This window comes from Oncorhynchus tshawytscha, unplaced genomic scaffold (genome assembly GCF_018296145.1).
Source record: "Oncorhynchus tshawytscha isolate Ot180627B unplaced genomic scaffold, Otsh_v2.0 Un_contig_5990_pilon_pilon, whole genome shotgun sequence".
Classification (NCBI taxonomy): domain Eukaryota; kingdom Metazoa; phylum Chordata; class Actinopteri; order Salmoniformes; family Salmonidae; genus Oncorhynchus; species Oncorhynchus tshawytscha.
The window spans coordinates 813,497-841,299 of NW_024609819.1; the positions used below are offsets into that span (position 1 = coordinate 813,497).

General features: G+C 43.5%; 2 protein-coding genes across 3 annotated transcripts in view; one reads left to right on the forward strand and one right to left on the reverse strand.

The window, feature by feature from the left end:
• Window positions 1-1,459: 1,459 nt before the first annotated feature.
• Window positions 1,460-25,006, reverse strand: aimp1a (aminoacyl tRNA synthetase complex interacting multifunctional protein 1a). 2 transcript variants are annotated; one of them, XM_042318917.1, is made up of 7 exons: window positions 24,901-25,006; window positions 17,628-17,770; window positions 15,505-15,618; window positions 13,200-13,367; window positions 10,747-10,946; window positions 6,997-7,165; window positions 1,460-1,869 (listed from the first exon to the last, which is right to left on the reverse strand). In XM_042318917.1, exons 2-7 carry the CDS (start codon window positions 17,734-17,736, stop codon window positions 1,703-1,705), a joined length of 927 nt encoding a protein of 308 aa, XP_042174851.1. In that variant the 5' UTR covers window positions 17,737-17,770; window positions 24,901-25,006; the 3' UTR covers window positions 1,460-1,702. The 2 variants fall into 2 exon arrangements, with proteins under 2 accessions (XP_042174851.1, XP_042174850.1); XM_042318916.1 differs by lacking the exon at window positions 24,901-25,006 and adding an exon at window positions 24,490-24,628.
• A 14-nt stretch (window positions 25,007-25,020) lies between these two features.
• Window positions 25,021-27,803, forward strand: part of tbck (TBC1 domain containing kinase) — a gene marked incomplete at its 3' end in the record, with an annotated part of 29,097 nt that continues 26,314 nt past the window's right edge. The window contains 2 exon segments of the mRNA XM_042318915.1: window positions 25,021-25,169; window positions 25,591-25,843. Of these exon segments, the coding sequence (XP_042174849.1) occupies window positions 25,651-25,843 (193 nt within the window).

Consider the following 27,803-nt stretch of genomic DNA (forward strand, 5'->3'; position numbering starts at 1 on the left):
TCCACACACTAAACAGAGCATCGTATAATAATGAAAACTACAAATGTGGTCGACCATGAACAGTACAACCCAAAAATAGACTGAAGCTGCCAATGGGCTCAAAGGAGGGCAGAGTGAATGGGACATGAAACACAAGGCTATGCTACACTCGGCTTCTTCAGTCTGACTACAGATGCTCAGGCTGTGTGTACATGGACTTGATTACTATCGACGCAAGAGAACAGACCGGCAATGAGGACGTATGAATCAGCCCTGCTAGAACCAGGACCCAGACCATTCTAGAAGCAGGACCCAGACAGACTGGTATGGCCCCTGGCTGAGGAACCCAGTGCACTCTGGTATGTCAGAGAGCTAGAACCTTTGATCCAGTCCTTGTTGTTCGGATTGCCTGAGATTATACTAAGAGATCCTTGATTCAGGTGTTGGTCAGTTAGAAATCAAATGATTTTCCTTTGCTGTCGTGGAAGGCGTGTGTGTTGTAATGTTAGGAGACGGTCTTTCCTGAGGGAAACTCTGTAAATGTTCTGGATATGGCTGGATGGTAATACCAGGAAAATGACACTGGTATCAGGAGCCATCTTTTCAGAACATGTCATCTATATAAAAATGATCCAGTATTGAGTTTAGAATGGGTAACATGTGATTCTGTTAACCATTAGATTCCTTCAAATAAACCGAGGCAATACAAGTGCATGTCATATCATGGGACATGACCTTAGCTGTAGCAGGGGTACCACTGAAAGAGTTTAGTTCAGATTGGTTTGATCCAAAAGCCCAGAGGGAACAAATCTGAAGGGAGGAACAGAATTAAACAACACAGGATACTTTGATCCTGAAAAACCGGGCTGAGCAACAGCCTTGAAGAGTGGGGTGATGACTGTGAGAACAGGAATGGTGGTAGAATGACTGAGTACTAGAGCAATTCCACTTTGTGACGGCACAAACAGTCATTCTGTTACCAAACTTAGCATCATTCTGTTACCATGGAATTGCCCGCTATCCAAAAACCCTGCTGCGTAGCATCTGTGAAATTGATCCGTTTGTTTGTTGGCTTTGCAGAATGACATCCCCATCTCTCCCCTTCGGCTCATAACGAACCAGAGAAATCAAAGCACTAACCAAACTAATAAATCACAAAAGTGACTTTTAGGATGAGTTAAGAATTCTAGAGAGCATTATAAAGGATTTCTAGGATGTAAACACACTTGTATAGTCTTGTACGACAGATGTCAGGCTTTATAAAGAAGAACCAAACAAGAAATCAACTGCTTAGGCCTCCCGGCCCGCCACAGGAGTCGCTGGTGCATGGCTTTCAACCTTCGTCTCTCCCGAGCCCGTACGGGAGTTGTAGCGATGAGACAAGATAGTAATTACTAACAATTGGATACCACGAAATTGGGGAGAAAAGGGGGTAAAAAAAAATAATAAAATAAAGAAAAAAGAAATCAACTGCAATGAGTTAAAGACCAACTGATAACCTTTTTATTGAACATCTTCAAAACATTTCATTTTCCTCCGTTGACATCATCACCATCACCCTTCAGCACCATGGATGAGTAGCAGTTCCACAGGCTGAACAAGGACCTTCGCTAGTTCCACCTATAGAAATACAATGACTGGAGCAGTCATTCACACTTTTTCCAATCCCACTTTTTTCCCACCATTCTAGTTCTACGGCTCCGTCCTCTGCATTCGTCTTCCTTTATTTGATGCCGCTGTTGCTCATGGTCTGAGCTTTGCATACTCCCTTGCCGGCGACCTCGAAGGGGGCTCCCTTGTAGTTGGCCACACACTGGCCGTCTGTCTTCAGGTCCGGCTGCACCGCCTCCCACACCTTCTTCTTGGGGTTCAGCTCCTTGTCTGGCTCACCTGGAAACATAGGAGAGAGAAACAGCTTGTATGGAGCAATGCAGTGGTATTATGCACTAGATTTTTTGAATATCTCATTGTGCATGGCTTGTATCTTTTTATGAATAAAATTGGAGGGGGAACGTGCCTCTTTCGTTTCAATGACATGACGCCTCTAGGGGCAACCACAGTAGATGACAACTCCAATGGCAACACTTTATCTGCCTTGCTAGCTTTTCTGTAGCCTTGTGAAAGACCACTGGTTTGTGCTGCTGGAGTACTTCCTGGGCGTAGTGTCGATTTAAACAAATCTGAACCAGAACTTTTACAGAAGCTGTTACTCTTTTAGCGCTAATTCAAAACGGATACAACATCCATGTTTGTCGGCAACTAATGGAGTTAGGGAGTTCTTCATTACCTCAGCATTGTATTATTGGCAGTGTTTGGATATTACTTGGCATCTGTATGGATTCATAATTGGCACTTCACATTGGATTCATAATGTGCTTCTGTTGGGGTGTGATCTTTTCCTACTCATCATCACAAACATCCTGGGAGACGTGCAAATGTTTTTGTCGAATTTTCCCTCAGTCGCACACAAGTTGTGACGAGGCAGCGTTGACACCCTCTACAGTTTGAACAGGAACCCGGATGCTCATTTGGGCTGGTGAATTTTTGAGCAATTACTGTTATCTATCCACACTGACTTGGTGCTACTGGCTAGCACAGAAATGTCACTATAAAATAGGGGTGCACAATTCTGGAAAGTTTAGCAAAGTTCATAGGAAAATCTCAAATTTTGCAAACAGTACAACTCCCTAAAATCTAGAGAAAAATCTTGAATCCTGGGGGACCAAAGCTGACGTCAAAATAAGAGAGAAGGAATGTCAAAAAGAGGGAATAATAGTCCATCATCCCTCAATGTCAACAACATCCTGTTTGGAAAAGCGTTGGCCATCACCGCCCCGGCTATGTTTTTTAACGACCCAGAGCAGTGTACAGAACAGCTAGAAACCGACGAGACCCCCTTAGCACCCCCTCCTCCTCCTTCCTTCTCTCCTCTCTTCCATTCCGTGTTCGTTCTCTGTGTGCGTAAGGTCGTAAAAAACACGTTTTTTTGGCCGCTGGGAATTGAATGACCGCCACAGCCCTAGTGGGATCGCTCGTTAAACAAACAGCTTTAGGAGGGGCCGGTGAGAGGAGATGAAAGGAGAACCCAGGCTGATGTCAGCGGGCTCCAGTCCTGATGGGGCGTCTGTGTGATGGAAACTCCCAGTTCAGGTACTGTTCCCTACCAACAACTGCGCGACTCAACTCCCTCCCCTCCCAAATCATTTTGTTTTGCCAGCCCCACAGCCATATTTTTGTATTAGCTCCGGTACAAAAACAAATCTAAAATCAGTCACATTGATGGTGGTGGGTTGTCCGCTTCAACGACGGGTGAGGCATGAGGTTGGATATTCTATGACGTGGAAGGCTTATTCTGGGGGACCAAAGCTGACATCAAAATAAGAGGGGGAATGAAACTAAAACCAAGTCCTTCATCCTTTATCCCTCACTGTAAACAACATCCCATTTGGAAAAGCATTTGCCATCACCGCCGGGGCTGTTTTTTTAACGACCCAGAGGTGTGAAACAAAACCGCAGAACCGCTAACCGACAAGACCGCCTTAGCACCCCTGCTCATCACCTCCGCCTCCCTCCATCCCCCTCTCCTCTCTGCCATCCTGTGGTCCTTCTCTGTGCGACCAACCTGAATGTGGCTCTAATTGACGTGCGTACTCGGACAAAAATCCTTGTTTTACGAGGGGGATCCCTCGTTAAACAAACAGCTTGAGGATGGGCCGCTATGAGAGGATAGGGAAGGAGAAGAGAAAGGAGAGAGGATAGGGAAGGAGAAGAGAAAGGAGAGAGGATAGGGAAGGAGAAGAGAAAGGAGAGAGGATAGGGAAGGAGAAGAGAAAGGAGAGAGGATAGAGGGAAAGGAAGAGAGAGAGGGAAGAGAGGAGGAAGGGAAGAGGAAAAGGAAAGGGGGAAGGAGAAGAGAAAGGAGCAGAATAGGGAAGGAGAGGAGAATAGAAAGGAGCAGAATAGAAAGGAGGAGGGAGAGGAGAGAAAGGAGCAGAATAGAAAGGAGAGAATAGAAAGGAGCAGAATAGAAAGGAGAGGGAGAGGAGAATAGAAAGGAGCAGAATAGAAAGGAGAGGGGAGAGGAGAATAGAAAGGAGCAGAATAGAAAGGAGAGGGAGAAAGGGAGAGAGAGGAGAATAGAAAGGAGCAGAATAGAAAGGAGAGGGGAGAGGAGAATAGAAAGGAGCAGAATAGAAAGAGAGGAGAGGGAAGGAGAAGAGAAAGGAGCAGAATAGAAAGGAGAGGGGAGAGGAGAATAGAAAGGAGCAGAATAGAAAGGAGAGGGGAGAGGAGAATAGAAAGGGGACGAGAGATGGAAGGAGAAGAGAGGAGGAGAGAGAAGATGAAAAGGTTGTCTGTGTGATGGACACTCCCTCGTCCATATTCTCCCTCTCTATCGCCACAGCCTCTCTATCTCAGGGAAACTCCCAGTTCAGTTGTTCTCTACCAACAACAGCACGACTCACAACCCCTCTCCTCACCCCTCCTCCATCCCCCCCAAAATGCTTTGTTTTGCCAGCCCCACAACTAGATTTTCTTATTAGCTCCTGACAAGAACAAATCTACAGTCACATTGATGGTGGTGGGTTTCTCCCTTCAACGTCAGGCGAGGCATGAGGTTGGACATTTTATGACGTCCAGGCAGGCTTTCCTCTAGTTCGGGTTTCTGTTCATTTCCCAGGCATGACATTGAACATGGAGTATGGTTAAAAGGCACTGGGATAGTGTATCATCACTCTGTTAAAGATGATGAGTTCCATAAGCTGTGTTTTGTTGGGTGATTTGGTATAAAGAGCTCTTTAATTCTCTACATCTGAATCAAACCAGTCCGAGGTCCTTGAACAAGGCATTTAGTACTCTCCCACCTCCTAAACTCCCTACCCCTGGTTGTGGATTCAGATTTATTAGGATCCCCATTAGCCGACACCAATGGCGGCAGCTAGTCTTACTGGGGTCCGACCACTCAAAAAAGACAAAATACTTTACATGTAATTGTGGGATTGTGGGAAAAGAGGACCTGACTTACACTTTAGTCAGAGGGAGCTGATTTGTTTGTCTATTCCGTTAACAGTCACAGTCCATTTAGCTCGTCACTAAAGAGAACAGAGGAGTAAACGCTGCAATAGGAAAACTCTGTGGTCTTGAGAAGGCTTTGTGATTCCTCTCTTCAAAGATATGAAGGGGGAAAAAACCTTTGTTACCCTTCGCAAGATGGCAAGAGGACAGTTGCTTCTTCACATGTCATTTCATGTACAAATGTAAAGGCAATAACCAATAACCAACCATGTTATTTTGCTCAGGGCAATGGATTCAGTCCTTTTCCCCTTGGTTGGAATCTATTGATGTTCTTTAGAGTTGGGTCATCTGAAGTGGCTTGTTGGTAATAAATGATTCATGACTCGAGCACACTGGCTGTGTCCCATTCCACCAGATGCAGCTAAAGCTGACGTGGCGTTCCACCTTCGTACCACACTCATTGTGTGCTACTTTCATTTTAACCAGTGGAATGGCAAACATCAAGCCTTCAACTACTTTACCACATTTAATTCAGTTACCCACGTGACATGGCCTGGATTTGAACCAACTAGATGAACCAATAATTGGTCTACAAACTACTTATACTGAACAAAAATATAAAAACTCACCATGCAACAATTTCAACTATTTTACTGAGTTAGAGTTCATATAAGGACATCAATCAATTGAAATAAATTCATTAGGCCCTAATTTATGGATTTTACAGCCATGGGAGGGTCTGGGAGGGCATAGGCCCACCCACTTGGGAGCCAGGCCCAGACCATCAGAATTAATTTCCCCCATAAAAACGGCTTTATTACAGACAGAAAAACTCCTCAGTTCATCAGCTGTCAGGGTGGCTGGCCTCAGACGATCCTGCAGGTGAAGAAGCCAGATTTGGAGCTGGCGTGGTTACACGTGGTCTGCGGTTGTGAGACTGGTTGGACATACTGCCACATTTTCTAAAATGACGTTGGAGGCAGCTTATGGTAGAGAAATGAACATAAAATGCCCTGGCAACAGCTCTGGTGGACATTCATGCACTCAGAATGCCAATTGCTCACTCCCTCAAAACTTGAGACATCTGTTGCATTGTGTTGTGTGACAAAACGGCACATTTTATATTTATTGTCCACTGCCTAAGGTGCACCTGTGTAACGATCATGCTGTTTAATCAGCTTCTTGATATGTCACACCTGTCAGGTGGATGGATTATCTTGGCAAAGGAGAACTGCTCACTAAAAGGGATGTAAACAAATTTGAGCACAAAATTGGAGAGAAATAAGCTTTTTGTACATATGGAACATTCTGGGATCTTTTATTTCAGCTCATGAAACATGGGACCATCACTTTACATGGTGCGTTTATATTTTGTTCAGTTTATAAACCTTTGACAATCCCCCCCTTTATAAAGATATATGTGAAGTGTTTGAGGTTAGGATACCCTGTGAAAGTGACGGCTACTTCCGCTTTACTTCAGTTTCCCATGCTTTTTGAATGGCCGTTGCGATTCTATCATCAAGTTCATGAAAACGCAGTCATTTAAGATAGATATAAAATATGATTGAGGATGAATGTACTTCTACCAGATGCCCTTTATGAAGTTTTTGTGCTTGAAGACCATCATGCTACGTTTTTGCACATTGAAGATCATAAAAGAACAAGGCTGTGGGGGCAGTCACTTCCTGGTTACAGCTTATTAGCTTAGTCAAAAGCAGGTCTTGAGCTGTAGAGGGTATGATAAAGTAGCCTGGCTAAACCAGACTGAACACTGTGCTCCCCATTGAGTGCAGCATTCAGTCTAGTTTAACCAGGCTGATGAAGTAGACCCTAGAGGTCAGGGCCCATATCCACAAAGCCTCTCAGAAAAGGAGTGCTGATCTAGGACCTGTCCATACAATCTTCTTCATTATTATCTAAAAGGCAAACGGATCCTAGATCAGTACTCCTACTCTGAGACTCTGTGGATATGGGCCAAGATGGTCAGGGGTGTTATAGTACCTGGAAAGCCCTGGAAGATGACTCTGTCCCCGGGCACGGCACCGCTGGGAGGGTCTAGAATCTCCACCTTGTCTGGGGAGCTGGCACACATCACCATGGCCTGGGACACCACACCTCTCATCTTAGCTGGCTTCAGGTTGCACAGCAGCACCGCCATGCGATTCTGCATCTGGGGGGGGGAGGAATCAGAGAAAGGGAAAAGGTTTACAATTATACTGAGATACAGAGACATTAAATGCATATATTCAACATTCTTCTGACAGACAACAGGACAAAGTATTGAAATAAAGAACACATATTTTACGAGTAGAGAGATTAGGGAGCGCTGCTTTGATTCTGTACAAACCACACAGGGCATTTTACAGTGCGGTCTTCAGAATGAATGGCCTACTTTATGACTTGATTGATTGGTTGAGAAGAGAAAACGGAGTAAAGAAAACACCAATTGGTGTGGTCTCCACTCTCAACCTCTTTGCAGTACTGTGGTTTTCAGAATCCTATTCACACAATTCCCCCATGTCCAATCTTGTCATGTAAAATGACTGCCTCCGGCGGCATATGGTTTGCGTGTATGGTGTGCCTTATTTCAGAAACCAAGAAGAGCGAGGCGAAAAAAATACATTATTCTTTCATGTCTCTGGAGTGACCTCGGAGGTTTACCCAAACTCTGAGAAGGCCAGAAGCCATTTCCAACAAAAGAGAAAAGAATGGAGAGAATACAGTGTCATGGTGCGTGTCACAGCTAGGAAAATAATGAGGTCTTCATTTTGGAAACATCCTTTTAAAAAGTAAATGTTGACATAAATATGCATACATTCCCCTCAGTGTGACACATTGTTTTGACAGCCTTCTTGCAGCAGCTTTTCTCCCTCAAGCTGCCATTTGCTTAGCGGGGAAAGTGTTTGTGTGTGTGTGTGTGTGTGTGTGTTCGGTGTGTGACGCCAGTTTTGTAAATCGGTCGGATGTGCGGACTACAGAAGTAAAGTTTTGTGAGTGTATGTCACAGCTCTACTCTCACCCTGTGATTATGCCATTTCCTCAATTGAGGGGTTGACATTCAAATTCATGTAATGGCAATGAGGCCTGAAATCACTTGTCAAAGGCTAAAACTGAACACAATCCAAACACGCTAGAATTTGAGTTTCCAAAGTTTCCTTATTCTGGCCAACGTACAAGGGACAAACATGCCAGGGCTCTCAAATCAACACGCTGCCAGTGGGCCCTCTACCTCGCTGCCAGTGGGCCCTCTACCTCGCTGCCAGTGGGCCCTCTACCTCGCTGCCAGTGGGCCCTCATGTCGTTCTTCAAACTCCAGTGGTTCCTCTGAAACAGGGAAGGCTCAATGTCTGCCATGGTCTGTCGTCCGTTGACTCTCACACAATGAATGACTGCCAGTGAAAGTGTTTAGCTGTGGGTTTACTTGTCCAAATGTCTTCTTCAAACTCCAGTATGTTCCTTGAAACAGGGAAGGCTCAATGTCTTGTATGCATGGTCTGTCGTCACGTTGACTCTCACACAATGAATGACTTGATGAGAAAGGAAAAGTAAGGATTCTGTTAACTGTGGGTTCTACTTGTCCAAATGCTGCTCGTCAAGCCCCGGTGTGGAAGGAAGAAGGATGCTCGTCAAGCCCCGGTGTGGAAGGAAGAAGGCTGCTCGTCAAGCCCCGGTGTGGAAGGAACAAGGCTGCTCGTCAAGCCCCGGTGTGGAAGGAACAAGGCTGCTCGTCAAGCCCCGGTGTGGAAGGAACAAGGCTGCTCGTCAAGCCCCGGTGTGGAAGGAACAAGGCTGCTCGTCAAGCCCCGGTGTGGAAGGAACAAGGCTGCTCGTCAAGCCCCGGTGTGGAAGGAAGAAGGCTGCTCGTCAAGCCCCGGTGTGGAAGGAACAAGGCTGCTCGTCAAGCCCCCGGTGTGGAAGGAAGAAGGCTGCTCGTCAAGCCCCCGGTGTGGAAGGAACAAGGCTGCTCGTCAAGCCCCCGGTGTGGAAGGAAGAAGGCATTCTCTCTTTAAATGACCAAAATTAAATCTAGACATTACAGGGACATGTGCTTGGACTGTCTTGGAGTCTCTGTGTAATTGACTACGGCTTATGACAAATGTCTCAGTGAAAAAGGTTATTTCAGTGGTGAAGAAACACTTCACAATTCAACAACCTTCAACTACAGAACGTACATTAAAATGCAATAAAAATGATTGTCAAACAAACGTAGGCCCTAGCTTAGTAATGTAGCAGAGAGCTACGGAACTACAAGTCTTACAATAAATGTGTATAAAAATATAATAAAAACGTAATTCCCAATTACTCTTCTCATAGAAGCATAGATATATGACTCCGACAGTGTTTGGGTACAAAGAGTCCAATGTGCTTTCATTTATAGGGATTATACATTGTCTATATTAAGCAGGATGTACAAAGACTCACTATGTTTTGGAGATGAATCAAAAGAGGCAAACCGAGAAAAAAGAGGTTTGATTGTAAAAGAGCAACTGGGGACTTCTGCTAGGTGAATAAGACTGCAAACAAATTACTTTTGCGTCTCAAGAGACAAATCGTAAATTCCGGGGCAATAACTAACTAAAAACCAAGTCTGTGTGCAGAAACCTACGTCGTGGACATTAAAAAGCGTCACGTGAACCCTGACACAGACTACATTGGAGTAGTTACTTTACATGGGCTATTAAACCCAGAACAAGACCCTGGCTAGCCAGAGTTATAGCACCCGTGTGCCCAATAAAAACAGCTCAATTTATTGTAGTGAAAATAAGGCAAAAAAACCCCACAGTAGTGTTAAAACAGCAATCTTTAAAACCAATGTTATTTGACTACCAAAATGTAGAGAGCTTTGTAGTCTACTAGGTCAGCCTCCGAAGTCTTCCTGAATGACCGTTAAGCACCCAGCACCTGTTTAGTACAGTAACAGTCTTACTCTGTATTGTCATGGACAGACTGGGTTCCAGACACACAAAACATTCCAAAGGGGCATTTGTCTGGTACCAACCCGGTGAGTTGGTCTGGTACCAACCCGGTGAGTTGGTCTGGTAACAACCCGGTGAGTTGGTCTGGTAACAACCCGGTGAGTTGGTCTGGTAACAACCCGGTGAGTTGGTCTGGTAACAACCCGGTGAGTTGGTCTGGTAACAACCCGGTGAGTTGGTCTGGTAACAACCCGGTGAGTTGGTCTGGTAACAACCCGGTGAGTTGGTCTGGTAACAACCCGGTGAGTTGGTCTGGTAACAACCCGGTGAGTTGGTCTGGTAACAACCCGGTGAGTTGGTCTGGTAACAACCCGGTGAGTTGGTCTGGTAACAACCCGGTGAGTTGGTCTGGTAACAACCCGGTGAGTTGGTCTGGTAACAACCCGGTGAGTTGGTCTGGTAACAACCCGGTGAGTTGGTCTGGTAACAACCCGGTGAGTTGGTCTGGTAACAACCCGGTGAGTTGGTCTGGTAACAACCCGGTGAGTTGGTCTGGTAACAACCCGGTGAGTTGGTCTGGTAACAACCCGGTGAGTTGTCTGACTGACACAGGCCTTGCGTGAATACTTGACATCATGAGGCTCTTTGGCTGCATTTAGATAGGTAACCCAATTCTCAACTTTCTTTCACAAATTTGTCCTTTGACCAATCACATCAGATCTTTTCACATCGGATCTTATTCAGAGCTGATCTGATTTTTCAGAGCGGATCTGACATTTGGTTTGGCAGTAGCCGGTGTTAGACTGTGTTGGTACTCGGCTGTGCATTCCAGTACCTGATCTATGGGTATGTGCTTGACCAGCCCGCTGACCACCGTCCTGGGGGCTGCCTCTCCCACGTCCACCTGCTCCACATAGAGTGAGTCGGCGTCCGGGTGCTTCTCGGCCGTGACGATGCGTCCCACCCTCATGTCCAGACGCGACACGTCCACCTTAGCCTCCTCCTGGGGGGCCGCAGGCTTCTTCTCTCCCTTCTCTGTGATAGAACACACAGAGAGGAAAGGGTTAAACCACACACACACACACACACACACACACACAATGAACGTGTAGATAAGTCAGTAGTAAAGTAGCTCTTGACAAAGCTATGTTCCTCTGTAGCTGTGTGACTGTGGTCCTCTGTAGCTGTGTGACTGTGGTCCTCTGTAGCTGTGTGTTGCTTGCTACGCCAGGATAGTGGGTCTGATTCCCAGGACCAACCCGTATGTAAAATGTATGCAAGCATGACTAAGTCGCTTCGGATAAAGGCGTCTGTTCAAATGGTATATATTATATAAGCTACAATACAGGCTCTGCCACAGCAGGTATAGTATTCTGGACTGGGTTCAGGGATGGCATACAGACTCCTTGCCTTTATTACATTAAAGGTCCAGCAGAGAATATATTTTTTTCCAGGCATCTAATGCAAGACTTCTTTGAGATTATGTTCAGCCCACTACTATGGCAGTGTTCCCTGGGGACTCATTAGGATCCATTTGAACCTAGTCTGTGTGGAAACTATGCTGAGTGGTTCAGCCATCTTGACTGTTCTGATCCAATTTACCCCAAAGTGAAAACAAATCTGCGCTGCATTTTTGACTGTGATCACCGCAGGCGTTAAATAATAGTACATTTACTTTTCCACAACTCACCAGAATTCTGAGGAGACTTAAAGCAAATACCAATATCAATACCCACTGTTAAAACATAGTCCCCGACACGCTTTGCACGGATACTAGGGTGTTGTAGCGTGCCAGACGCTTCCAATGATATGGGGTGGATAGTATGAAGTGGTCTCGTCTCCTTCATTTCTTTCCTAGATGGTGAGAACCTTCCAGTTGGGAGCTCGACTCCCCTATTGCTCAAACCAGCAACCTACTGGTCTGCTTCTCTAACCTCTGGGCTACCTACTTAAAAACGTATGCAATGATACGAAAACAGCGTATCGATGTGTGACATCATCCGCTTGGCCCCTGAGCAGCAGTCCACCACACCGCGGGCCGGCTGATTTATTTGATTGACAGGCGATGATTGTTTAGATGAGGATGCGAACACAGTCACATCAAAGCCTTTGTGTGGAAACGAGGATATCCACACGTACTAAAACAAATAAATCCGCAACAGTGGAGATAAAAAACCAAACACTATCAGATATTTACTGCTCTGTTTTCCATCGACATCTGGCAGTCAGAAAAGCCAGATACAAACCGGTTCAGTCTACATCGCAAAGCATTCTCTTCTTCTCTGAATTATAACCTTGTAAATAATCTGGGGAAGATCATTCCCAATTTGTTGCCGTGACAGTTAATTAGTCCAGATGAGTTTGACGTCTGAGTGGAACGAGGCTTCGACTGATTTATTGTAAATATAATATAATTTGAACAATAAACCAAAAAAAGTTCAAAAGAATAAAACCCAACACCGCTGCATTTCAATCATTTAGCTGGAAATACGTTTTTAGATCTAATATCGACACTGAGGAAATGAACCGCATGTTATATTATACTGCATTAGAGCGTCTCTGGTTTAGCCCTGGGGAGGATGTGCAAAGCCTCAAGATGAATGGCGTCGACAAATTATAAACATCCAAACCGGAATTCTGCCCGTCTCTCATTACAGCGTTGACACTTCTGCTAAGACTATTCTCTCATGACTGAAACAAGTTAATACATTGTTTTATTAAAATCATTAAGGTTAAAAATCTACTTTGGGATAAATCACAGAAAGGTTTCGGAGAAAGATCATTTGTTTTGGGAAAAGGCCCGTCTGTAATGTTGGAAATTGAAACGTTAGGCCAAAGTTTGAAACGGATCCCCTTTATTTGCAGATTCCCCTTGTGCCTTTCGTCCATTATCGCCAGATAGTAGAAATGCAGATGGAGAATACCTGCCTGGGAAATCACAAATGGCCATTAAAGTACAGACAGATCGCTGCATCCAGCCAGGCATTGATGGAAACTCTGGATCTAAGACAAGGGCTTGTGTTCCAAATGGAAAGAAATGTCAGAGAAGTGCAGACAAAAAAAAACCATCCCAAAGCTAAATCATGGAGCACTTCAACTCAAATTGTCATTGAAGAGGCGCTTAGGCCTACTTCAATTTTTGCTGACAAATCGAAAACCCCCAAATATGACATATTTCACTTTAGTGTGGTGGAACGTTGAGGGGTTTGACAATTATGAGTGTGTGAAATCCCAGATGTGGAAGGGCCCTGCAATTTCAACAACAAGTCACTTCTTGCTTTGCTTTACCCCTTTTCTCTGGTTTATTCTTCTTGCCCTCGCTGCTTTTGGGAGGGGGGCTGGCAGTGGAAACAGGAGAGGTGGAGGACCTTGCTGGGGACAAGGGCTGAGGAGGTGTGGACTTGGAGGCACACTGGACACTCGAGTCTCCTGCTGTTGGCATGGCCACCTCCCTCACTGCAGAAGGAAAAAACAGAGAGAAGATTAATTTAATACTTTTATCCAAAAGAGACTTAGGGCTCGATTCCGTCTGTAAAGCTGAAGCATTACAGATTTCGCAATACAAACTTAAAAAGGTAATTTCCGATTGAGCCGACATAAGCAGCGCAGCGTTTACCATGAATGCAGTCTCCGCTAAAATAGGAACATTGCCTTTAAATTTCAAACCCGCTGTGAAGCCGAATTTCCAAGACGCAAATTGAATAGAGCCCTTAATCTCTGGTCTAATAGTCACACTAGCATACAATATTGGACAGATGCTAAGTGGTATGCTAGTATGGATATTGGAATGTTGCCTTACAGTCGACAGTGATACATGAATTAAGTACATCTGGCCCATGCGGGAATTGAACCCAGAACCCTGGGTTTGCCGGCACTATGCTCTAACTGACCCACTGAGCCATGAGTGAGGATATTCAACTCCAGTGACAGCAGTACTGCTGGTTTTATTTTAATGCTACTGGTTAGAATCCAGGGGACTGGTTTGTAACGTGGAGATCAGAGGCTGATTATAAGGGAAGGATAAAAACCAGCAGAACTGGAGTTGAACGCTCCTCTGCATTACCGTTCAGATAGGCTGTACGATACTGTAGCAAGTTCCAATACACAATATATCTACAGGTTGGCTATTTTGCTTTTGAGCCCAGAGGCATTAACATCCTTTTTCACACTACTGAGCTGGCCTGGCTATGCATCCACCATAGTTGCTGGAATCATTCAGGAAAGAATAAAATATCCAAACCAGGGCAGTATGGTTTGGGTGGGTACGATAGTATGAAAGGGGTATAACGAAGCCATCGACCCTGACAGATGGTACTTTGAATTGAGAATGACGGCGAGGGATCCTTGGATATGAAGGCTCTTCATTGAGCTGTACTTTGCCTAATTAGTTTCAGCAACATAATTCTGCTTAATGATTGAGAAAACCTTATTTATAGACCCAATGGGAGGAAAGACCAGCCTCCTAAAGCTTGTTTTGATTGGAAAATGACAGCGTCCATGGCAATTCGGAAAACAAGAAAATATAGTTTTAAATCTCCTCAATCAATCCCCAGATTGTTTTTGGGTGGGGAACCCATCATTTCAGGTTGAAGTTTGGACGTAAAGTCATACTTTATCCACGTTTTAATTCTAATGTTGAGAGCTGAGGTTCGGAACTTAAACAGTTTACCTTTAAAAACAACATGGTGATTAACCTTTTAAAAATGCTGTCGTTCTCTGTTGCTCAAACTGCCCAGACACCCATGAAGGTCTTCACTTTACGTCAGTTAGTCATCTCCATAACAAAACGGTGATTTAGCTTATTTTACAGCATCACAGAGCCCCATTGAAACAAACACCAAAAATAAACAGCGGAATTGGATACGTGGAAAAACTTAACCTAATCCTGCAGTCCTTTTCACACACATTCCTGAGCGCTCCAAAAACAACATGTAGAGATAGCCTTTTGATGAGGGCTGCATTGCCTATTTGAGTATCCTCTGGTTTCTTACCACCTAGTTCTCCTCTCTGGAAGCCATTACTGACGTGTTAATGATCAGAGACTGTTTGCCCTTGTATGTTAATGCATGACAGAGGCGCGATATCACAACAGGGTTGTAGTACGCTGCCAGTCACGCAGACGACATGCTGTTTGATTTTGGCAGTTGGGGGTTGCCTAGTACCCCCCATCATGGCTCTAATGATGGACATACTTGGGCACTTGAGTTCAATTATTTGTTTGAACTTTGATAGTTAAAAAAAAAAGGTCTGGTTGTAATATTAGAATGAGACGAGAAGGCATTTTATTAAGATCTAGGACTGTTACTAATACAGCTAAACAAACAATGTGTCGCTAATGACTTGCCTCAGACACCGTCAACCACTCAAGTGTGAGAACTTTACCCTACAGCTAGCTATAGCTATGTGGTTGATAACATCAAGGCCGTACCAAAGGAATGGCGTCTGTTCTTTGAAGAACGAGGTTCCCCTCAGGAAGAGTTAAGTTCTCAATCGCAGTCTGAACAGCATCAGTATTTAATCTCAGAGGAGGTCTTAGCAGAAGTTAAACAGGATGTGACAGAGGATGGAACACTGTCACCAACAAACTACGTACCTCCTCTGCTCTTCTCCTTCTCCAGCAGTGTTTGCTTCAGTTGCTCGATGTCCCTCTTCAGCTTGGTGTTCTCCACCATCAGTTTCTTCTCTTCTCTGACGGTGGCCTGCACCTCTATGTTCAGACAGAAAGCTCCTGTCAGACTTTTATAGGGCCAAACATGTATCATTTCGTTTTAGCCTACAGCTTCTTTCCCTCCCCAACTTTGGCTTTAAACCGTTTCTCCAGCTAGGCTACTTCGCCCCGAGAATGTGAACTCATGTAGAGTTGAGGTCAAACTCAAAAAATGATTGTCATTTTAGAAGGAATTTCAACGACTTGAGGAATACATTTGACCCCATACTCTGCTTGAGATTGAGTGTACACATGCTTCTCTATTAGAGGTCGACCGATTATGATTTTTCAACGCCGATACCGATTATTGGAGGACCAAAAAAAGCCGATACCGATTACATCGGCCGATTTGTATTTATTTATTGGTAATAATGACAATTACAACAATACTGAATGAACACTTATTTTAACCTAATATAATACATCAATAAAATCAATTTAGCCTCAAATAAATAATGAAACATGTTCAATTTGGTTTAAATAATGCAAAAACAAAGTGTTGGTGAAGAAAGTAAAAGTGCAATATGTGCCATGTAAGAAAGCTAACGTTTAAGTTCCTTGCTCAGAACATATGAAAGCTGGTGGTTCCTTTTAACATGAGTCTTCAATATTCCCAGGTAAGAAGTTTTAGGTTGTAGTTATTATAGGACTATTTCTCTCTATACCATTTGTATTTCATTAACCTTTGACTATTGGATGTTCTTATAGGCACTTTAGTATTGCCAGTGTAACAGTATAGCTTCCGTCCCTCTCCTTGCTCCTACCTGGGCTCGAACTAGGAACACATCGAAAACAGCCACCCTCGAAGCAGCGTTACCCATGCAGAGCAAGGGGAACAACCACTCAGTCTCAGAGCGAGTGACGTTTGAAACCCTATTAGCGTGCATCCCACTAACTAGCTATCCATTTCACATCGGTTACACCAGCCAATCTCGGGAGTTGATAGGCTTGAAGTCATAAACAGCAGAGCTGCTGGCAAAACGCACGAAAGTGCTGTTTGGATGAATGCTTACGAGCCTGCTGCTGCCTACCATCGCTCAGTCAGAGTGCTCTATCAAATCATAGACTTAGTTATAACATAATAACACACAGAAATACGAGCCGTAGGTCATTAATATGGTCGTATCCGGAAACTATCATCTCGAAAACAAGACGTTTATTCTTTCAGTGAAATACGGAACCGTTCTGTATTTTATCTAACGGGTGGCATCCCTAAGTCTAAATATTCCTGTTACATTGCACAACCTTCAATGCTATGTCATAATTACGTAAAAATTCTGGCAAATTAGGCAGCCCAAACTGTTGCATATATACTGATTCTGCGTGCAATGAATGCAAGAGAAGTGACACAATTTCACCTGGTTAATATCGCCTGCTAACCTGGATTTCTTTTAGCTAAATATGCAGGTTTAAAAATATATACTTCTGTGTATTGATTTTAAGAAAGGCATTGATGTTTATTTTTAGGTACACATTGGAGCAACAATACGCACCGCATCAATTATATGCAATGCAGTACACGCTAGATAAACTAGTAATAACATCAACCACGTGTAGTTAACTAGTGATTATGATTGATTGATTAATTGTTTTTTAAGAGATAAGTTTAATGCTACCTAGCAACTTACCTTGGCTTCTTACTGCATTTGCGTAACAGGCAGGCTCCTCGTGGAGTGCAATGTAATCAGGTGGTTAGAGCATTGGACTAGTTAACTGTAAGGTTACAAGATTGAATCCCCTGAGCTGACAAGGTAAAAATCTGTCGTTCTGCCCCTGAACGAGGCAGTTAACCCACCGTTCCTAGGCCGTCATTGAAAATAAAAAAGTGTTCTTAACTTACTTGCCTAGTGAAATAAATAAAAAATAAAACAATCGGCCAAATCGGTGTCCAAAAATACCGATTTCCGATTGTTATGAAAACTTGAAATCGGCACCAATTAATCGGTCGACCTCTAATCTCTATGTTTGCTTGTGTCTGTGTGTGTGTGCACACTTTTGGTGTCTCTTACTGGCTTTCTCCTTGAGCAGCTGGACCTGCTGTTTGAGGTAGTCTATGATGTGGTCGGCCTCGGCTGCCCGCTGTTCCAGCCTCATCAAGGAGGGAGTGTGACCCGACATCTTGACCAGGGGTAGGGAGCGTGTTACTAGGAACCTAGAACCAGAAAACAAAACCTACCAGTGAGAAAGAACCACAGGTATTTACAGTACAAGACACACTTGAAACAGAGACATTCTGGAATTTGGGAAAACAACCCCAACACAAGGCCCAATGAGAAAAAGAGAATGAGAAATAGAATTGTGGCAATCCACCAATCAGTTAAATGGAAAAGTATGTTCTAAGATTTATATTTCTGTGCTACAGTACAGCACAGACATTTAAAACATGAGGGATGTAACATATACGCTCATATCATCAGGGAACCTGGGAAGTTGGAAGCATCCCAAAGACAAGACAACCACAAGAGAATCCCAGGTTGCTGCTACAGCACACAGGCATGTTAGCTCATAATAATAGAGCATGTGGGACATCTGCCTGGCATATTCAAGAGGCTGGCTTCCTTCCACAAGCAATGCAGAGATAATCAAATCTCATTTTATTTGTCACATGCGCCGAATACAACAAGTGTAGACTTTATTGTGAAATGCTTACTAACGAGCCCTTTCCAACAATGCAGTTCAAAAGTAGGAAAATTAACAAATGGATAAAAAGAAAGTAGTAACACAATAAAATAATGAGGAGATGTGTGCGCGCGCACACACACACACACACACACACACACACACACACAGAGTACCGGTACCGAGTAGTTGGGGTGATTGATTGAGGTAATATGTACAAGTAGGTTTGGTTAAGGGATTGATTGAGGTAATATGTACATGTAGGTTTGGTTAGGGGATTGATTGAGGTAATATGTACAAGTAGGTTTGGTTAAGGGATTGATTGAGGTAATATGTACATGTAGGTTTGGTTAGGGGATTGATTGAGGTAATATGTACATGTAGGTTTGGTTAGGGGATTTTGGTTATGTACATGTAAATTGGGATTGACATGTAATATGTACATGTAGGTTTGGTTAGGGGATTGATTGAGGAAATATGTACATGTAGGTTTGGTTAGGGGATTGATTGAGGTAATATGTACATGTAGGTTTGGTTAGGGGATTGATTGAGGTAATATGTACATGTAGGTTTGGTTAGGGGATTGATTGAGGTAATATGTACATGTAGGTTTGGTTAGGGGATTGATTGAGGAAATATGTACATGTAGGTTTGGTTAGGGGATTGATTGAGGTAATATGTACATGTAGGTTTGGTTAGGGGATTGATTGAGGAAATATGTACATGTAGGTTTGGTTAGGGGATTGATTGAGGAAATATGTACATGTAGGTTTGGTTAGGGGATTGATTGAGGAAATATGTACATGTAGGTTTGGTTAGGGGATTGATTGAGGAAATATGTACATGTAGGTTTGGTTAGGGGATTGATTGAGGTAATATGTACATGTAGGTTTGGTTAGGGGATTGATTGAGGAAATATGTACATGTAGGTTTGGTTAGGGGATTGGAAATATGTACATGTAGGTTTGGTTAGGGGATTGATTGAGGTAATATGTACATGTAGGTTTGGTTAGGGATTGATTGATTGAGGTAATATGTACATGTAGGTTTGGTTAGGGATTGATTGAGGTAATATGTACATGTAGGTTTGGTTAGGGGATTGATTGAGGTAATATGTACATGTAGGTTTGGTTAGGGATTGATTGAGGAAATATGTACATGTAGGTTTGGTTAGGGGATTGATTGAGGTAATATGTACATGTAGGTTTGGTTAGGGGATTGATTGAGGAAATATGTACATGTAGGTTTGGTTAGGGGATTGATTGAGGTAATATGTACATGTAGGTTTGGTTAGGGGATTGATTGAGGAAATATGTACATGTAGGTTTGGTTAGGGGATTGATTGAAGTACAAGGTACATGTAGGTTTGGTTAGGGGATTGATTGAAGTACAATGTACATGTAGGTAGGGTGTGAAAAGCTGAAAGATAATAATCAGGGGATAGAATGTTGATAGCCATAAAAACAAGTCAATAAATTAGCTTATCCCTTCTTTTCCCCCTCCCTCGATCATTCCCCCTCTCTGGCAATTTGGAAGGAGGGAGCTGTTTCTTCTCAGTGCAGAGTCTGGAAACCAAAAAATTGTCTCGACAAGCTCCAGGTCAACTCGGTCAAACCGAATTATTCAATGACACAGCAAAAAAGCTAAACCATATGACAATAAATGAAATAAACTGTTTTCTTTTTACATGTATTTTCTCTCTTTTTGTTGTTTGCTCAGTTTTTTTCCTTTACAGGCACAAATGGGAAAATCACATTGTAGACATCATCGGCGACGTGTGTGTTTGGTTTTAGGGATACTTTTAAAGTTCAAAAGGGAACAAACAGCCTCGTGCCACTCAACCAAAATGCAGCTGGACGAGGGCTTTTAGGGCTTTTCTTGTAATGTGTAATGTGCCTTGGACATGTACAGGCTTTGGCAATCCTCTCCCATTGACAAAGGAAAGGAAAAGAGAGGGATTTTTACAAGGGCTCAGGCGAAAAAGGAGGAGAAGAAAACGTCCAACACATAGGCCTAGTACAGGGTGGCGCTGGAAAACAACAGCTGGAGCGAGATGAAAACAAAACTAAAAAAAGTCAGGGATGAGGAAATTAGAAACACAAAAAGAGCTGGAGTTGATAATATAGGGGATCAAAGAAGTTTGTTTGCTCGAAGGCTCGGAATCGATTTAACTGGGCTCTGTGGTGGAAGATTTTACGAGCGCCACTATAGGGCTGTTTTCATTTGTAGAACTCCTGAAAATGAGCCCCGGGGCTGGGGCGGTGGGGCCTTGCCGAGCCACCTCTGACAGCACCCCAGGTCTGGCCTCCAGGCAGAAACAAGGAGTCCCCCAGGGGTCAGTATCCCTACCGTGGACATTGGACAACACTGCAGAGCAGATAGCTTAACAGAGGAGTTGATCATAACTGGCTCTGGATGTCATTCAATTCACAAGGCTGCACAAGGTTGGAACTAAAACTGCTTTGAGAGTAATGTTCCATCTCATCATTTTTTCTGCACCTAGCAAATTTCAGGCCTGCGGAGCGAAAATTTGAACGTTGCGAAAATTATGTGAAACTTCCGGCGCGCGTTTACTGTGAACACTGAGGTGGTACCCACTTTAAGTTACAGTTTTAGCAGTCCGAGGTGAGCTGCACGCGGGCACATTGGTTGAGAGGATAAAACATAACAATCATCACTTCCAACAAGTCTAGACCTGGCTCCAAAACCACTTCTACTCTGCAACTGAAACATTGAACACTCCACTAACTTCGGTTGTTAGGACACCAGTATGGCGATACTCAACGGTATCATGGCAAAGAAACAGAAGATGAAGCGGATTGAATTTCCTGTGGAAAACAGTCCTAATGTTGATAACAAGCAGCTTGATGTTGTCACCCAGAATCATGTTTCTTTTCAAGCCTGGATCACACCATATTTGACATACAGTAGTTTTTAAAATTAAAGGACCACAGAGTAAGTCTGCTTTGTGTTTTCCTTGTTGCCATGGAGAATCAGGTATCGTAGTATCACTACCAGTAACAGTGTCACTAGCAGTAATATCCTAGTATTGGGAGGGTGGGATGGAGACAGAAACCAAAGAGGACTAGGGGAGATTGGCACTCACGTGACAGACAGATAGCAGCTGTCAAATCATATCCCTTTCCTGTCGGCATCTACTATATGACTGGTGTCCTATTAATATCATATCAAATGTTATTTGTCACATGCTTTGTAAACAGGTGTAGACTAACAGCGAAATGCTTACTTACGCTTTCCAACAATGTAGAGAGAAAAAAAATAGAAATAATAGAAAAATAATAACACAAGGAATAAATATACAATGAGAAATGATAACTTGGCTATATACACAGGGTACCAGTACCCGAGACGATGTGCAGGGGTACGAGGTAGTTGAGGTAGATATGTACATATAGGTAGGGATAAAGTACCTAGGCAACAAGATAATAAACAGTAACAGCAGCATATGTGATGAATCAAAAAGGGTGAAGGCAGATAGTTAAATAGTTTACCAATAGCTACCTGGACTAACTATTTAGAAGTTTTATGGCTTGAGGGTAGAACCTGTTCCAGGTCATGTTGGTCCCAGACTTGGTGCATCGGTACCGCTTTCCGTGCAGTTTCAGAGAGAACAGTCTATGTAGGCATTTGAATGTCAAGGAGCAACAACCAATCTATACTAGTCAAATAGCCAACGCTCAGGAGTCTTGACTAACTTAACATCAGAAGACAGAATGATGAATAACGTATTGGTCAGCTGGTGGCCAATATAATATAGCCTAGTCTGATATTAAACTGTACCTTGTTCCAGTTCTCTATGGGAAGGTCTAAGAGACGACATGCCAAAGAAATGCTTGACTCATCCCGAAAGTTTGTTTTTCTTTTCACCTCATTTAGGGGAACATGGACAACACAACAGACACAAGACCATCTTCAAGGAATAACCCAGGCGTTGGATGATTGGCCTTGTACAAGTAGGAGCTAGCTCTGGTTTCCCAGTTGGGTGATAGTGAGAAAAGCATAATAAGCAAGATACCTCAAAGTATTTGTACCCTTTCATCTGTCTTTGGGGAACAGTGACAACAGAAGTACTAAGGCATTGTGTGGTGGTAGAAGTAAGCCTAGGTCCTCCTCTGTTTTCCTTCCTTCACAAACCATCCCGGTTTGGTGGCGGTGAACACCCATCAGGGCATGACCTAGTGTACCAGCCTCACTTAATTAAGGGTGCGTTTGTAAATTCACTCTGGAGCGGCAGAGAGAGCCTTGGCGGTCGTAAATTCAGAGTGTTGTCAGATTGTCCGTTGGTAAATTTGTCATTATCAAGTGCTCAAGACGCTCGAACCAGAGCGCTCGCATTTCAGAGCAGAGCGTCCAGAGTGAATTTACAAACGCACCCGTTAGTCTCCACTGTGAGGGGTGTGTGTAGATGAGATGAAACACCAGGCTGCCTGCGAGGCAATGAGAACAGTGTGGACCACAGCAGGCCAGCAGAGATCTGAACACTTTAAAAGGGACCAAGGCTTTTCTTATGAGGACACACATCAGGTGCAGCTTTCAACTGCGGCTTGGCCTTTCCATCACTCTCTCACTGGCTGGCTTTCTTGCGGTCATAATGTCATCATTCAATAGGCATTGGCTTTGAAAGACATGGATGGGGTCAAAAGAGTCAGTCACAGCATCAGTTGGTTGTGTTGCCAATAGGCATAGTATAACCCGTTATATACTGAATGGGAGCTGGATTTTTTTAGCAATAACACAACCAATAGGTTTATTGTTGTCCAAAGTGTTTTGGGCATTTCAAGTCCATTGATGCACCTGATGCGTCAATCTAAGTAACATAAGAAAAAAAAGTAAAGCCCCATCAAAGTCCGTCAGTTTAAGTTAGAGCTATCAGGGTGGCGTCTCAATCCACCGCATCTTTCAATTTTTTACATTCATGAATGTGTTATTCAATGCGTTTCTATGGGCTATTGTGGTTCAAATTCAATATTTATCAGATCATTTAAAAATATATTTCCAGATACCTAAAGTCATCCTAAAATTCTAAATCAAACAGCTGAATGAAACATGGTATGACCTTCTTAAAACAATTCCATGTTAACTTATTACAACGGCTTAGACTTTAATGGCAATAACTGATGCACTGCATGGTCTACTTCTGGGACTGATATTCACATATATAATGATGGGAGCACTTGCAGTAAAAGGTTTCTGACTGCTCTCTGAACAGATCAATCACTTGATAGATTATAATGATTTGGGACAATAATGGAGTTGTTTTTGACAGAAACCAGTGCTTTGCATGACATTCTCCATTTTTTAAAAAATTTTTATGTTGTGGTTCTGGCCAAGACAGTTCTGGCTGGGACTAGGGACATTCTTGTTACTTACATGCCTTCACAGCCTCTACTGTACTTTGACACTTGGTGAGCCTATTTTTTGTAACTAGGTAGTTCTGTTCATTTATGTTTGAAAAGACAGTTGCTGACAAGGCTACCTAGCTTTGGGACACAACATCGGGAGTCTGTATTGGGGTGTGTTCATTAAATTCACTCTGGAGTGCCAGAATGTGCTCTGTGCGTTTGTAAATTCAGATTGCCCATACATAAATTCAGATTCAAATTCACTCTCAGGCGTTCAGATCGCACACTGGACGCTCTGGCCGAGGAGTAGGGTTGATCTGACCATACCGTCCATAACTGATGTTGGTGAACGTAAGGAAAACTACTGGGGAATATCCAACTATAGCCGGCTTTCCTGTCAACAAAAACGCATGTATAATCTCTAGGAACTCTACTTACCAGACGTAAAGTGAAATGTGTCCCTCGCTATCAAATGTACATTTGAGTCCAACTTTTGCCCAAACCGCAACATATTCCTGCTGTGTAAGACGTCTCGCATGAAGTGCGTGGTCTAATGGCAGCCCGCTGTCAAACTTCACAAGACTTTGGGGTGATTTTGACAACAACAAAAAATATTCTGACATGTATTTCATAGCAAGGGCCACATTTCACTTTATGTCTGGTAAATGAAGTTCCTAGAAATTATACATGCTTTTTTTGACAGGAAACGTCAACGGCTAACGTTAGTTATATTGTTGTATCTGTGGTGAAATAACAGTATTGACGTTAGCTAGCTCAGTTTAGCAATAGGGGTTGCATCGTTCTAACTCTAAAATACCAAGAATTCAGAAATAACTGGCTGATTTGAAAAATATACTGAAGATCAGAAATAAACATGCATTCAACTTACATCAAACTGTGACCGCCTGCCTGTGACCGACACGTTTCGAATACCCACAGCTGTTCGAGAAAAGACCCACGTGGCCCCATGCGCAGTGTCACTGGTCTGCATACCATCTGGCTAGCTCGGGCCTTCTAGCATGCAATCTCTATCCATATGATTAGACATTTGATATATGCGCCGCAGTTGCACAGTTTATATCATGAGGATTTTTTGGGATAACTTGCTATTGCCTGCGTAACCAGTAAATGTATACATTATTTGACATTCAGAAGCAATTAGTAAATTACATTGCGAGCTAATACAAAATAAAAACATAGCAAGAATCGTACTACGAATGTTTGGTTATTTTTGTAAAAACAGTGTTTATGAGATTTGATCAGGCATAGAAAATAAAGACATGCAGATAAAGTAAGATACCTGTTATATCCTTTGGTTTGTCAAAATTAACACTAAGCAATAGATACATTTAACCAAAAGCTACTAACACCGGTAGATTGGTAAGCAAGGTCGCAATGTTTACAAATCATTTTGACAAGCTGAGCTTCGTCGCTGAAAATCGACGTAATCGGTCACGTTATCTCTCAGCTGCTCACAGCATCCCGTGAAAGAGAAGATTATGCTAAATAAAATACAAATAAAATCTACGGTCAGAATTTTTGGGATATGAGGACAGACGTTCACTAAACGTAAGTGTTCATTCAAATTTCGAAAAGTCGTTGCAGTTTTATTCATTCAAAGTTTTCAGCATATTGCGTCCCTTATTGTACAAGCTAACTGCAGCACTGTCGCTAGTTTTTGATTTAGTTAGCTGCCTGTATCCACTTTTACTGTATACAAACCGGTTATATGCCTCCCTAAATACACTATTAGGTAATGCTTGTACAAGATGACAAAGTAAATGAAGTGGATATGAAATTGTGTGGTAACCATTCTTTTGTGTTATCTGAAATTATTTCTGCGTTTAAAAGCTGTGATATGACTTGTATTTTAGCTACATTGCAACTGTTGTGTTTAGATATAGTTTCAAATTAAAATGAGTGTTTGTAAACATGAACAAACTGTTCATCATTTGTTTCACTGCCTCTAATGTCTCTGTGTTTTCCATAGGGTGTGTGGGTTGGTGGAGCTGTCAACTGTCTGATGTGGACACTGGAGCAGTGAGCAGTCATGAGGCCACTGAGAGACGCCCAGCTAGGGGCCTTCACCTTCTTTGCCTCGGCTCTCCCCCACGATGTGTGCGGGAGCAACGGCCTCCCCCTCACCCCCAACTCCATCAAGATCCTAGGCCGCTTCCAGCTGCTCAAGACCATTTCCCACCCCAGGCTCTGCCAGTACGTAGACATCTCCAGAGGGAAGCATGGTAGGACTACGCATCTCTGTCTGTTTGTCAATGGGTATTTTGGGTCCTATTCTTGATACAGTGAAAATACATCACTCCCTCAACCTACCTTCCTTGGAGTAAGTGATCTGAATGCACAGAATACACCAATGGTAAAGCACTGATATAGCACTTAAATAGGCCTACCTGGAGTGGTGAAAGATCCAATCAAATTTTAATGCGAGTGTAGATGTTAATGCAAGTGTAGCGAAATGCTTGTGCTTCTAGTTCCAACCGTGCAGCAATATCTAACAAATAATCAATCAATTCCCCAACAACTACATGATACACACATCTAAAGGGGTGAATGAGAACATGTACATATAAATATATGGATGAACGATGGCCGAGCAGCATAGGCAAGGTGCAATAGATGGTAGAAAATACAGTATATACATATGATATGAGTAATGTAAGATATGTAAACATTATTAAAGTGGCATTGTTTAAAGTGACTAGTCATCCAGTGATTGGGTCTCAGTGTAGGCAGCAGCCTCTCTGAGTTAGTGATTGCTGTTTAGCAGTCTGATGGCCTTGAGATGGAAGCTGTTTTTCAGTCTCTCTGTCCCAGTTCTGATGCACTTGTACTGACCTCGCCTTCTGGATGGTAGCAGTGTGAACAAGCAGTGGCTCGGGTGGATGTTGTCCTTGATGATCTTTTTGGCCTTCCTGTGACATCGGGTGCTGTAGGTGTCATGGAGGGCAGGTAATTTGCCCCCGGTAATGCGTTGTGCAGACCGCACCACCCTCTGGAGAGTCTTGCGGTTGAGGGCGGTGCAGTTGCCGTACCAGGCTGTGATACAGCCCGACAGGATGCTCTCAATTGTGCATCTGTAAAAGTTTGTTAGGGTTTTGGGTGACAAGCCAAATTTCTTCAGCCTCCTGAGGTTGAAGAGGCGCTGTTGATCCTTCTTCACCAAACTGTCTTGTGTGGGTGGACCATTTCAGTTGGTCTGTGATGTGTACGCCCAGGAACTTAAAACTTTCCACCTTCTCCACTGCTGTCCCTTCGATGTGGATAGGGAGGTGCTCCCTCTGCTGTTTCCTGAAGTCCAGATAATCTCCTTTGTTTTGTTGACATTGAGTGGTTGTTTTCCTGACACCGCACTCAGTGTCCTCCCCTCCTCCCTGTAGGCTGTCTAGTCATTGTTGGTAATCAAGCCCACTACTGTTGTGTCGTCTGCAAACTTAATGATTGAGTTGGAGGCGTGCATGGCCATGCAGTTGTGGGTGAAGATGAAGTACAGGAAGGGGCTGAGCACGCACCCTTATGGGGCCCCAGTGTTGAGGATGAGTGAAGTGGAGATGTTGTTTCCTACCTTTACGATACGTCAGAAAGTCCAGGACCCAATTGCACAGGGAAGGGTTGAGACCCAGGGCCTCAAGCTTGATGATGACCTTGGAGGGTACTATGGTGTTGAATGCTGAGCTGTAGTCAATGAACAGCATTCTTACATAGGTATTCCTCTTGTCCAGATGGGATAGGGCAGTGTGATGGCAATTGCATCGTCTGTGGACCTGTTGGGGTGGTATGCAAACCGAAGTGGGTCTAGTGTGGCCGGTAAGGTGGAGGTGATATGATCCTTGACTAGTCTCTCAAAGCACTTCATGATGACAGAAGTGAGTGTTACAGGGCAGTAATAATTTAGTTCAGTTATCTTTGCCTTCTTGGGTACAGGAACAATGGTGGCCATCTTGAAGCATTTGGGGACCGCAGACTGGGATAAGGAGCGATAAACACACCAGCCAGCTGTTCTGCGCATGCTCTGAGGACGCGGCTTGGAATGCCGTCTGGGCCAGCAGCTTTGCGAGGGTTAACACGTTTAAATGTTTTACTCACGTCAGCCACGGAGAAGGAGGGGGGGGCGCAGTCCTTGTTAGTGGGATGTGATGGTGGCACTATATTATCTTCAAAGCGGGCAAAGAAGGTGTTTAGTTTGTC